At 53.9% G+C, this 13,107-nt stretch overlaps 1 protein-coding gene across 6 annotated transcripts in view; it reads right to left on the bottom strand.

Moving 5' to 3' along the window:
* LOC100398556 (mitochondrial inner membrane m-AAA protease component AFG3L1-like) overlaps positions 1-13,107 on the bottom strand; it is a 35,175-nt gene that overhangs the window by 3,680 nt on the left and 18,388 nt on the right. For 5 of the 6 annotated variants that reach the window (XM_078358090.1, XM_078358092.1, XM_078358089.1 and 2 more), the window contains 6 exons: positions 11,337-11,474; positions 9,468-9,575; positions 5,935-6,060; positions 3,040-3,150; positions 637-707; positions 143-337 (listed from right to left, as the gene is read on the bottom strand). In XM_078358090.1, the coding sequence (XP_078214216.1) occupies positions 143-337; positions 637-707; positions 3,040-3,150; positions 5,935-6,060; positions 9,468-9,575; positions 11,337-11,474 (749 nt within the window). Of the gene's footprint in view, positions 1-142; positions 338-415; positions 617-636; positions 708-1,318; positions 1,435-3,039; positions 3,151-5,934; positions 6,061-9,467; positions 9,576-10,963; positions 11,142-11,336; positions 11,475-13,107 lie in introns of all 6 variants that reach the window. The other variant, XM_078358093.1, reaches the window with a different exon arrangement.

The following is a 13,107-nucleotide window of genomic DNA, read 5'->3' as shown; positions in this document are numbered from 1 at the left end:
CTGGAAACAATGGCCCACTTGTCAGACAGCTCTGAGGACGTGCTCACCGCCCAGAGCTGAGCAAGCCCAAGGATAGGTGTGGCCTGAATGTGACCCAACATGGGAGCCATGACCCAGCCATCTGGGCAGAGGCCACACTAACCTTCTCCGCATGCTCCCAGCACCGTGTCAGCAGGTCCAGGGTGCACGTGTAGGCAGCGCTGATGAGGCGCCGGACCTCCTCGTCGATGAGCTGGGCAGTTGCCTCGCTGTACAGCTTCTCCACCAGGGCCTTGCCTTGTCGGGGAAAGTTAAAGGACACCTGGCCCAGCTTCTCACTCATCCCAAACTGCACAATCTAGAAGTATGGAACCCAGGGTAAGCCTGGCTGGACACAGTCACCTGCAGCCCACGCCAGGGGATGCCCATGCTTTACCTGGGCATAGGCGCTCTGGGTCACCTTCCTCAGGTCATCCTGAGCCCCCCCAGTGACCTGCCCGAAGCACAGCTGCTCAGCCACCCTGCCCCCGAGCATCATGCACATGCAATCGAAGAGCTGCTCCCTGGTATAGAGGTGCCGCTCCCTCAGCAAGTACTGCACAGAGCCCAGCCCCTTGCCCCAGGGGATGATGGACACCTGCAGGAGGGGACACACACCCTTGTCACCTCATGCTCCCTCAGCAGGTACTGCACACGACCGAGCCCCATGCCCAGGGGATGATGGACACCTGCAGGAGAGGACACACGCCCTTGTCACCTCATGCTCCCGAGGCAGGTACTGTGTATAGCTGACTCCCCCGCCTAGGGGATGATGGACACCTGCAGGAGATGATACACACCCCCGTCACCCCAAACACAGTCCCCACTTCCTCCAGAAGCCACCCTGGAGCAGCCAGGTCCACCTGACCCTAGCTCTGACTGCAGGCCCTTTTTCTGAAACATGAAAGAAGAGAGCCTGATCCAAGCCCCCAGACACCCTGGGGATGCCCCGAGAAGTGCACCTGCCTCTGGGAGCTTCACATGGAAGCTGCCTCCGCTCCGCCCACCCTGTGGAAGCTCTGGCAGGGCCCAAGAGCTGCATGCAAGCTCAGGAGTGAGGCGAGCTGAACACCGAGGCTGCTGCCTGGAGTCACATTGCCGAAGCCCCATTTGGAACCCACTGCTCTGCCTTCCCACCCTGAAGGGATCTCCTGACAAGTTCTAGAGCAGCATATTCCTTAAAAAGTTATAGGGCCACTTCCTGAATGTACCATGGCCACATGACCATGGGTTGTCCCAGAGATACCAGGCGCAAGCCTGCCAGGTGGACTCACTCGGGGTGCGGCGGGGGGACACCAACCTTCAGCAGGGGGTCTGCGTGCTCCAGGAACCAGCCCACCACCGCCTGTCCGGCCTCGTGGTAGGCCACAGTTGTCTTTTCCCTGGGCTGCAGGACCTGGGTCTTCTTCTCAAGGCCTAGACATCACATTCCCAGGTGAGTCGGGCAGGGCAGGAGTAGGTGGCTGGGAAACGAGGCCACTCCCTCTGCACCCAGCCAGCATCCCTAGGCCCATCTATGCCAGACAGCAGAAGCCAAGCCCCTGTTCCTGCTGCCAGCTTTGCAGTGAAACCCACCAACCATATACCTCACACGGAAGCCTTAAAACAGGCCCAAGCTGGAGTGCAAGACCAGAGTTCAAGATCAGCCTGCGCAACACAGCAAACCCTGTCTCTACTAAAAATACAAAAATTAGCTGGGTGTGGTGGCGCACATCTGTAGCCCCAGCTCTCAGGAGGCTGAGGCAGGAGAATCGCTTGAACCCAGGAGGTAGAGGTTGCAGTGGGCAAAGATCACACCACTGCACTCCAGCCTGGGCAAGAGAGGAAGACTCTGTTTCAAAAAAGAAGAAAGGAAATGCCCAGGATGGATGGTCCCTGCAGCGTCCATGAGGCTTTTCCCAGGAAACTGCATCCATTCCCATTCCCTTCAGGGAAGAAGACTGCTTCGCCCTCCACAGCAGGCATTCAAAGCTGCTTCTAATCTGCTTCCTTGGGCCTCACATGGCCTGGAAGGCCCATCCCTTTCAAAGTCTAAATGTTGCTCCCAAAAGGGGCATGAAAGCTGTTGGAAGATCCCAAGTCCCATGTGTTGGTTTAGAGACTTGGTTCCCGCAGCTAGGTACAGTGGCTCACACCTGTAAACCCAGCACTTTGGGAGAAGCCAGGTGGATCACATGAGGTCAGGAGTCTGAGACCAGCCTGGGCAACATGACAAAACCCCATTTCTAAAAATACAAAAATTAGCTGGGTGTGGTGGCATGCCCCTATAATCCCACCTATTTGGGAAGCTGAGGCAGGAGACTCACTTGAACCCAGGAGGCAGAGGTTGCAGTGAGCCAAGATTGTGCCACTGCACTCCAGCCTGGGCAACAAGAGCAAAACTCCATCTCAAAAAAAAGAAAATGGGTTCCTGCATGCGAATTGATTTTTTTTTTTGAGATTCTCCTGCCTAAGCCTCCTGAGCAGCTGGTACTAGACATGTGCCACCACACCTAGCTAATTTTTTTTTTTTGAGACAGAGTTTCATTCTGTCACCAGGCGTACAATGGCGTGATCTGGGTTCACTGCAACCTCCGCCTCCTGGGTTCAAGTGATTCTCGTGCCTTAGCCTCCTCAGTAGCTGGGACTACAGGCACACACCACCACACCCAGCTAATTTTTGTACTTTTAGTAGTGATGGGGTTTCATCATGTTGGCCAGGAATAGTCTCGATCTCCTGACCTTGTGATCCGCCCACCTTGGCCTTTCAAAGTGCTGAGATTACAGGCGCGAGCCATGTGCCCAGCCTAATTTTTACATTTAAAAAACGAGACAGGGTTTCATCATGCTGGCAAGGCTGGTCTTGCACTCCTGACCTCAAGTGATCCACCTGCCTTGGCCTCCCATGGTGCTGGGATTACAGGCGTGAGCCACCGCACGAGGCTTGCATGCAGAATTGAAACTGGGGCCAGAGGGTGAGCCTGCCAGGCCTAGAGCTGCAAACACCCCTCCCTCCCTCCCTCCCCAAGCTGCCAAGCTCACCTCTGATGACCCTCTCGATGGCCTGCTCAAAGTGCTTCTCCTGAACAGAAGGACTCAGATGCCAGGCGGCAATCAGAGCTGCCTCATTGCAAACAATGGAAATATCAGCACCTGACCCAGGAAGGGAGAAACAGGGACAGTCAGTGCTTCTCCTGGTGGCTGGAGCTTGACCCAGGTCAGCTTTGTTAAGGAACATCTCCAGCAGAGAGGCCAAGGCTGAACTTCAGTAGATAACTTGAAGGTAATGGAGCTGCTCCATCTGTCACCACTATCTAGCTACATTTTTTGAGAACCTTTATTAAAGCATAAGTTATATACCATAAAATCCACCCATTTTACATGTACACATCGACGATTTTTAATAAGCTTATCAAGGACTGCAACTATGGCCATAATCTAGTTTTAGAAACTTTCCATCATCTCTGTAAGGTACCCTCTACCTATTCAGTTAATCCCCTTTCCTCCTCTGGCAACCGCCCGTCTCACGTCTGTCCCCACAGATTTGCTATTCTATGTATCCCTGTTACTACTCTGCACATTTCAAATGAATGGAACTATGTCACATACAGCCTTTTGTGTCTAGCTTCCTGCACTGAGAACAGTATTTTCTAGGTTCACCCATGTGGCAGCGTGCATCCATGCTTTATTCCTTTTTTTTTTGAGATACAGTCTCCCTCTGTCGCACAGGCTGGAGTGCAGTGGTGCGCTATTAGCTCACTGCAACCTCCACCTCCTGGGTTCAAGCAATTCTCCTGCCTCAGCCCCCGGAGCAGCTGGGACTACAGGTGCACACCTGTAACCATGCACCCAGCCTCATTTTTATATTTAAAAAAAAATGAGATGGGGTTTTGCTATACCCAGCTAATGTTTTATGTTTTTATAGAGACAGGGTTTCACCATTGGCCAGACTGGTCTCAAACTCCCGAACTCATGATCTGCCCACTTCGGCCTCCCAGAGTGTTGGGATTATACGCGTGAGCCACCACACCCGGCCCATTTATTCCTTTTTATAGCTAAATTCAACTGCAGTATACGCCACTTTGCCCATTCACCTGCCGATAGACACTACAATGTTTCCATTGATGCAAAGCAGACTCATTCCTGCTGAGGGGCAGTCAGAGTCATCCCCAAGTCATCTCTACTCAGTCATCCCTGCTAAGACAATAGCTGAGGGATAGTGCTGTCATCTCTGCTGAGTCATCACTGCTGAGGGACAGTGCTGTCATCTCTGCTGAGTCATCTCTGCTGAGGGACAGTGCTGCCATCTCTGCTGAGTCATCACTGCTGAGGGACAGTGCCGCCATCTCTGCTGAGTCATCCCTGCTGAGGGGTAGTGTTGTCACCTCTGCTGAGTAGTCCATGCTGAGGGACAGTGCTGCCATCTCTGCTGAGTCATCCCTGCTGAGGGGTAGGGCTGTCACCTCTGCTGAGTCATCCCTGTTGAGGGACAGTGCTGCCATCTCTGCTGAGCCATCCCTGCTGAGGGGTAGTGCTGTCACTTCTGCTGAGTAATCCCTGCTGAGGAACAGTGTTATCTCTGCTGAGTCATCCTTACTGAGGGGCAGTGCCCAGTCATCCCTGCTGAGGGGAAGTGCCGAGTCAGAGTCATCCCTGCTGAGGGGCAGTGCTGAGTCATCCCTGCAGTCAGAGTCATCAGAGTCATTCCTGAATCATCTCTGCTGAGGGGAAGTGCTGAGTCAGAGTCATCCCTGCTGAGTCATCCCCCTCTAGGGGCAGAAGAAAGCAGTTTTGGTAGCATTCCAGCTTCTTATCTTTGGTATGTAAATAGACATCTGAAGTCAGCCAGAGAAGAGAACAAAAGAGAGGAAGCACATTTTGTGTCTAAAACAGATGACACACTTCATATGGCTGCCAGGCAAGAGCTTCTCACTCACCATCCTGCTCACTCACCATCCTGCAGCAGACAAACATGCAATTCTGTGTGTGAATACACCTGATCCCACACTAGGCAGGACACTGTGGGGAGGCCAGGGGACAGGTACCACCAGGGATGCCAAGGCAGCTGGAGGGGATGAGACACCACAGCAGAATATTCCAGGCGCAGAGGCAGCAGGTGGGGTGTAGGTCGGAGCCATGGCCAACAGCCACATAACCATGAGGTATTGAGGCAGAAAACAGCTGCGGAGCAGGGGAGAAGAGGACAGGAATCCCCCTGGAAAAGTCCCCACTCATTCCTGAGGGTGATCCTGCCCAGGCAGGGAAGCAGGTTTCCCAGCATAGACCGAGCTTTCATTAAAAAGACAAGACAAGGCCAGGCGCAGTGGCTCAAGCCTGTAATCCCAGCACTTTGGGAGGCCGAGGCGGGTGGATCACGAGGTCAAGAGATCGAGACCATCCTGGTCAACATGGTGAAACCCCGTCTCTACTAAAAATACAAAAAATTAGCTGGGCATGGTGGCATGTGCCTGTAATCCCAGCTACTCAGGAGGCTGAGGCGGGAGAATTGCCTGAACCCAGGAGGTGGAGGTTGCGGTGAGCCGAGATCGTGCCATTGCACTCCAGCCTGGGTAACAACAGCGAAACTCCGTCTCAAAAAAGAAAAAAAAAAAAGACAAGAGAAAAGCAAACGAGTTTCCCCAACAGGGAGGCCAAGCCCCAGGCGAAAACAGCTCAGCAAGCATCAGACTGGCAGATTCTCTCTGGGACATTACTGTCAGCTCTGCAGTAACACTCGCTAAGTCTGAATATAACTAAAACAAATTCACACGGGTACAAATTAGTTTTGGGGCAAAAAAAAAATGATCTGAGGTCTCTGAACACTGTCAACTTGTGAAAAGTCCTACAGACAAGGGTGAGTGCTGCCAGGAATTAATGGAATGGCGAGTCACCACCCCCATGACAGGAAGCAGAGCACACCCGGCTCCCACCACTCACCAGTGAAGCCTGGGGTGAGCGCTGCCAGCTTCCTCACCAGGGTGTCCTTCCTGAGGCTCTCATGCAGCTTCAGTGGGCGCAGGTGGACCTTAAAGATGGAGGACCTGCCTTTGATGTCAGGGAGGCCTAGTGAAAAAGAGACACGGGCTGTTGTGCATTCTGGGCCTTCAGAACAGTCACCACGGCCACATCCCATAACTGCAAGCACAGCCGCGACAGTCACCCACAACCACTTCCCAGAACACCAAGGACAGCTGCGACAGTCACCCACAACCACTTTCCAGAACACCAAGGACAGCCGGGACAGTCACCCACAACCACATCCCAGAATACCAAGGACAGCCGTGACAGTCACCCACAACCACTTCCCAGAACACCAAGCACAGCCGCGACAGTCACCCACAACCACTTCCCAGAACACCAAGCACAGCTGGGACAGTCACCCACAACCACTTCCCAGAACACCAAGGACAGCCGCGACAGTCACCCACAACCACTTCCCAGAACACCAAGGACAGCCGGGACAGTCACCCACAACCACTTCCCAGAACACCAAGCACAGCTGGGACAGTCACCCACAACCACATCCCAGAACTGCAAGGACAGCCGGGACAGTCACCCACAACCACATCCCAGAACACCAAGGACAGCCGGGACAGTCACCCACAACCACTTCCCAGAACACCAAGGACAGCCGGGACAGTCACCCACAACCACATCCCAGAACTGCAAGGACAGCCGGGACAGTCACCCACAACCACTTCCCAGAACTGCAAGGACAGCTGGGACAGTCACCCACAACCACTTCCCAGAACACCAAGGACAGCCGGGACAGTCACCCACAGCCACATCCCAGAACACCAAGGACAGCCGGGACAGTCACCCACAACCACATCCCAGAACACCAAGGACAGCCGGGACAGTCACCCACAACCACTTCCCAGAACACCAAGCACAGCCGGGACAGTCACCCACAGCCACATCCCAGAACACCAAGGACAGCCGGGACAGTCACCCACAACCACATCCCAGAACACCAAGGACAGCCGGGACAGTCACCCACAACCACATCCCAGAACACCAAGGACAGCCGGGACAGTCACCCACAACCACTTCCCAGAACTGCAAGGACAGCTGGGACAGTCACCCACAACCACTTCCCAGAACACCAAGCACAGCCGGGACAGTCACCCACAACCACTTCCCAGAACACCAAGGACAGCCGGGACAGTCACCCACAACCACTTCCCAGAACACCAAGGACAGCCGGGACAGTCACCCACAACCACTTCCCAGAACACCAAGGACAGCCGGGACAGTCACCCACAACCACATCCCAGAACTGCAAGGACAGCTGGGACAGTCACCCACAACCACATCCCAGAACTGCAAGGACAGCCGGGACAGTCACCCACAACCACATCCCAGAACTGCAAGGACAGCCGCGACAGTCACCCACAACCACATCCCAGAACACCAAGCACAGCCGGGACAGTCACCCACAACCACATCCCAGAACACCAAGGACAGCCGGGACAGTCACCCACAACCACATCCCAGAACTGCAAGGACAGCTGGGACAGTCACCCACAACCACATCCCAGAACTGCAAGGACAGCTGGGACAGTCACCCACAACCACATCCCAGAACACCAAGGACAGCCGGGACAGTCACCCACAACCACATCCCAGAACACCAAGCACAGCCGGGACAGTCACCCACAACCACATCCCAGAACTGCAAGGACAGCTGGGACAGTCACCCACAACCACATCCCAGAACACCAAGGACAGCCGGGACAGTCACCCACAACCACATCCCAGAACACCAAGCACAGCCGGGACCGTCACCCACAACCACTTCCCAGAACACCAAGCACAGCCGGGACAGTCACCCACAACCACATCCCAGAACACCAAGCACAGCCGGGACAGTCACCCACAACCACATCCCAGAACTGCAAGGACAGCTGGGACAGTCACCCACAACCACATCCCAGAACACCAAGGACAGCCGGGACAGTCACCCACAACCACATCCCAGAACACCAAGCACAGCCGGGACAGTCACCACAACCACATCCCAGAACTGCAAGGACAGCTGGGACAGTCACCCACAACCACATCCCAGAACTGCAAGCACAGCCGGGACAGTCACCCACAACCACATCCCAGAACTGCAAGGACAGCTGGGACAGTCACCCACAACCACATCCCAGAACACCAAGGACAGCCGGGACAGTCACCCACAACCACATCCCAGAACACCAAGGACAGCTGGGACAGTCACCCACAACCACATCCCAGAACTGCAAGGACAGCTGGGACAGTCACCCACAACCACATCCCAGAACTGCAAGGACAGCTGGGACAGTCACCCACAACCACATCCCAGAACACCAAGGACAGCCGGGACAGTCACCCACAACCACATCCCAGAACACCAAGCACAGCCGGGACAGTCACCCACAACCACTTCCCAGAACACCAAGCACAGCCGGGACAGTCACCCACAACCACATCCCAGAACACCAAGCACAGCCGGGACAGTCACCCACAACCACATCCCAGAACTGCAAGGACAGCTGGGACAGTCACCCACAACCACATCCCAGAACACCAAGGACAGCCGGGACAGTCACCCACAACCACATCCCAGAACACCAAGCACAGCCGGGACAGTCACCACAACCACATCCCAGAACTGCAAGGACAGCTGGGACAGTCACCCACAACCACATCCCAGAACTGCAAGCACAGCCGGGACAGTCACCCACAACCACATCCCAGAACTGCAAGGACAGCTGGGACAGTCACCCACAACCACATCCCAGAACACCAAGGACAGCCGGGACAGTCACCCACAACCACATCCCAGAACTGCAAGGACAGCTGGGACAGTCACCCACAACCACATCCCAGAACTGCAAGGACAGCTGGGACAGTCACCCACAACCACATCCCAGAACTGCAAGGACAGCTGGGACAGTCACCCACAACCACATCCCAGAACTGCAAGGACAGCCGCGACAGTCACCCACAACCACATCCCAGAACACCAAGCACAGCCGGGACAGTCACCCACAACCACTTCCCAGAACACCAAGGACAGCTGGGATCCCTGTGGGGGTCTCTGCTGAACCCTCAACCCAGGGCCATGTGACCTGACAGCAAGCAGCACAAGGCCTGCCGCAGGCAGGGCACATGAGATTAATGCTTCCTAACGAACACAAGCAGGTAAGGGAAGGCATGAAGGCTGTCAGGCTGAAGAATAACAGATAAACTGCTGTCTTCTAAGTTCTCAGGATCAGCTACAAGCTCCGGCCACCTGTTTCTATTGTAGCAACAACCCTTCAGGCCCAGCCACATGGATTCTTCCCAAAAACCAGACTGCCAGCATCTCCACATTTTCAAAATGTTCCATTAACTGCTTCAGGATTACCATCAAAATCTCCTCCAAATACACGCAGATGACCTAACCAAACTTTTCAGCCCAGGGGAGACCGGCCCAACCCTGAGAAAGGTACACTCACCTATGTAAATCTGGCAGTCAAACCGGCCAGGCCGAATCAGGGCCGGGTCCAGGATGTCAGGGCGGTTGGTGCCGGCCAGCACCACAACGTTGGTGGCTGAGTTGAACCCTGGACACAGGAGAAGCAGGTAAGCCTACATGGCAAGCCTGATGTGTGCATGGCAGGTAACCAGCCAAGCCTCCGCAAACCGGGAACCCCACAGCCTGGCTCAGGAGGTAGACAAGTCCCAAAGCGTGGGTCCTCCTCATTCTGACTTACGAGCGGTTCCTGCAGCCTCTGATACCACTTGGTGCTGGAGTGGATGAGGGCAGGCCAAAGGCTACACAGGAGATGGCTGCCCAGCAGAGGGAAGAGGGGAGAAAAGCTGAGTGCCCCGCTTCCCTCCTCTCTCCAATCAGCACCCTCCAGGTATCAAAACAATCATAATCTAATGAGAATTACCGTTGGGTACTAGAGTCAAAAAAATATTTAGGAAATGCTTTTGACCTGTAGAGAAAAGTGTTACTAACACAGCAGGCCTGACTGCTGTCTTCAAAAAGGCCTGCTCACAAGGGCAATGTATGGGCAGTGTGATTGGGGAGCATTCCCACCATTCCCTGAGAACAACAGCTCCCTGTGCCCAAACCCTTTGTGCAAAGCCTGGTGCATGCCAGGCAGAGGGTGCCACAGCCCTGGCCCCCAGCGAAAACCCTGGCTTCCTTGTCAACATCTGGCACCTTGTCACAGCTTGCTGCTGGGGGAAGTGAGCGTGTCCCAGGTGGCTCCACTGGAGAACGGGTGCACACTGCACCTGGCTTCCCTGTGACCCAATTCGCCTTCTGCCCTGGCTGACTTTGCTGTGTCCTTTAACAGACATGAGTGTAACTACAGGCTGAGTGCTGTGACTTCTAGCAAGTCACCACATCGGGGGTGGTCTCAGGGACCTGAACACTGCCGTAAAGCCAAAGAGAAATCAAACCTGCCAGATGTCTACATGACAGTTCTCCCAAAGCTGAAAGCTGGCACAGACGCCTGGACGCACCAATAAGGCTTTAGCAGGACTGACAGGGGACCATCAGTCACATCTCAGCTAGACTCACTCTGGAGACAGGCCTGGGCAGTCTGTGAGATTCTGGGTGAGGCAGGGGCAGCGAGACAAGGCTCAGAGTGGAAGGAGCACCAGCTGTGTGCACACCACCCTGTGGGCACAGTCAGGAGCACCCATGCTTGTCTACCTGATCCCCCTCCCCAGAGAGGCAGCTGTCTCCCCACTCCAGAGAAACCCTTTCCATCTGGGGGCAGGGAAGTGCACTGCCCCTGCCTACCACAGGCACTGAAGGAGGTTTGTGAACCTAACAGCTTTCTCCATCACATGGGCCTGAGAGAAGCCTTCCTTAAAACGGATCAGGACTTCTCTTCTGGGGGTGACTTTAGAGGAAAAGGGCTGGTGCAGACAGTCGCTAAGCAGCTGTGGAGGAAGAGCTGCACAGCACAGGCTGGCTGCAGTCTGCACGCACCGTCCATCTCCACCGGCATCTGGTTCAAGGTGTTCTCCTGCTCACTCTGGCCTCCAAAGTGCCCTCGGCCTCGCTTCCTGCCAATCGCATCAATCTCATCAATGAATAAGATACACGGAGCATTTTTTCGGGCCATTGTGAACATATCATGCACCCGAATAGGGAATCCACACAGAGTCTGTTTTGCTACCGGCAGAAGACAGGAATGCTGGTTCTCTACCCTCTCCTCGGAAACCTCCGACCGATTCTGCCTGGGTGCACCAGCACCTCCCACAGGTGCCCACCACCAGGGCCCGACACCAAGCTATTCAAGTTGACCAGTCCTGGTCAAGCCACAGTGCTGAGGCTGCCTGCAGCAGTTCCATCCACCTACCCTTGCTGGCCCAACACTGACAAACATTTCCAGAAACTCCGACCCATTCACAGTGATGAAGGGCACACTGGCCTCCCCTGCAGCTGCTTTGGCAAGAAGTGTCTTGCCTGTACCAGGAGGACCAGTGAGCGTGGCTCCCTGAAAAGAACGAAGACAGCAGGTTCTTACCAGGGGAGCAGCTACTACACAGGACAGAGTGCAGGTTTCTGCTTAGCGTAGACTAGGAATTTGTTTTCCTCAGCAGGTGACTTCTGAGATTGACTAAGAAGAATCCCACCTTATAACCTGGGAGGTTTTTCTTTTTATTATTTTTTTCTGAGACAGAGTTTCACTCTTGTTACCCAGGCTGGAGTGCAATGGCACGATCTCAGCTCACAGCAACTTCCACCTCCCAGGTTCAGGTGATTCTCCTGCCTCGGCCTCCCAAGGAGTCAGGATTACAGGCACGCGCCACCACGCCTGGCTAATTTTTGTATTTTTAGAGACGAGGTTTCTCCATGTTTGTCAGGCTGGTCTTGAACTCCCAACCTCAGCTGAGCTGCAGGCCTTAGCCTCCCAAAGTGCTGGGATTACAGGCATGAGCCACAGCACCTGGCCATCCTGAGACTTTTTTTTAATCTTTGCTGCTGTTTTTTTTTTTTTGAGGTGGAGTCTTGCTCTGCCGCCCAGGCTGGAGTGCAGTGGCACAATCTAGGCTCATTGCTCTGCCACCCAGGCTGGAGTGCAGTGGCACGATCTAGGCTCACTGCAACATCCACCTCCCAGGTTCACCATGTTACCAGGATGGTCTCCATCTCTTGACTCCATGATCCACCCACCTCAGCCTCCCAAAGTGCTGGGATTACAGGCATGAGCCACCGCGCCCAGCCAATCTTTGTTGCTTTTAAAATTAATGCATATTTACCACAAAAAAGGTCAAACATTATAGAGATAATATAGAAAATGCAAACCTTCCTGTTCTGTACTCATGAGTCTGTTATTTCTGCAGGAAGAGATCCAGGGGTAGACTTGCTGGATCAAAGGTTCTGAATGTTTATTTATTTATTTAATTACTTACTTACTTATTTTTTAATTTATTTTTTTGAGACAGAGTCTCAATCTGTTGCCAGGCTAAAGTACAGTGGTGCAATCTCGGCTCACTGCAACCTCCGTCTCCTGGGTTCAAGTGATTCTTCTGCCTCAGCCTCCCAAGTAGCTGGGACTACAGGCATGCACCACCATGCCCGGCTAATTTTTATATTTTTAGTAGAGACGGGGTTTCACCATCTTGGCCAGGATGGTCTCCATCTCTTGACCTTGTAATCTACCCACCTCTGCCTCCCAAAGTGCAGGGATTATAGGTGTGAGCCACCGCACCCAGCCTGTATGTTTGTTTTCATGATTACTGTCAAAGTGTTCTCCAAAACAGTGATACTGATTCACACTCCCACAAGGAAGAAACAGCAGCCTGCCTCTCCAAATCCTTGGCCACAGAGAATGTGTTCAGCTCTGGGACCTTGCAGACCTGAAGGACAGAAACGCCACCTCATTCTCAAGCTGTCTCTTCAGCTGTTAAGACTGAGGATACGTTCGTGTTTACTGGCTGCTTTCTCTGCCTGTTTCTACTACGGCTTCACCAATTCACACCCCTGTATCACACCTGTTTCCTTTCTATGGATTATCGTTAGGACTGAATATTGGGAGATATAAAAGGCATACCTGGATTGCTGTTTCTAGTCAAGGCTGAGGGCCAATATCTGACTATCTCAAAAGGGATCCTAAGGCTTTTGGG

The sequence above is a fragment of the Callithrix jacchus genome, chromosome 20 (assembly GCF_049354715.1).
Source record: "Callithrix jacchus isolate 240 chromosome 20, calJac240_pri, whole genome shotgun sequence".
Lineage (NCBI taxonomy): Eukaryota > Metazoa > Chordata > Mammalia > Primates > Cebidae > Callithrix > Callithrix jacchus.
The sequence above is the reverse complement of the archived record's forward strand: the minus strand, read 5'-3'. Positions and strand labels throughout refer to the sequence as shown.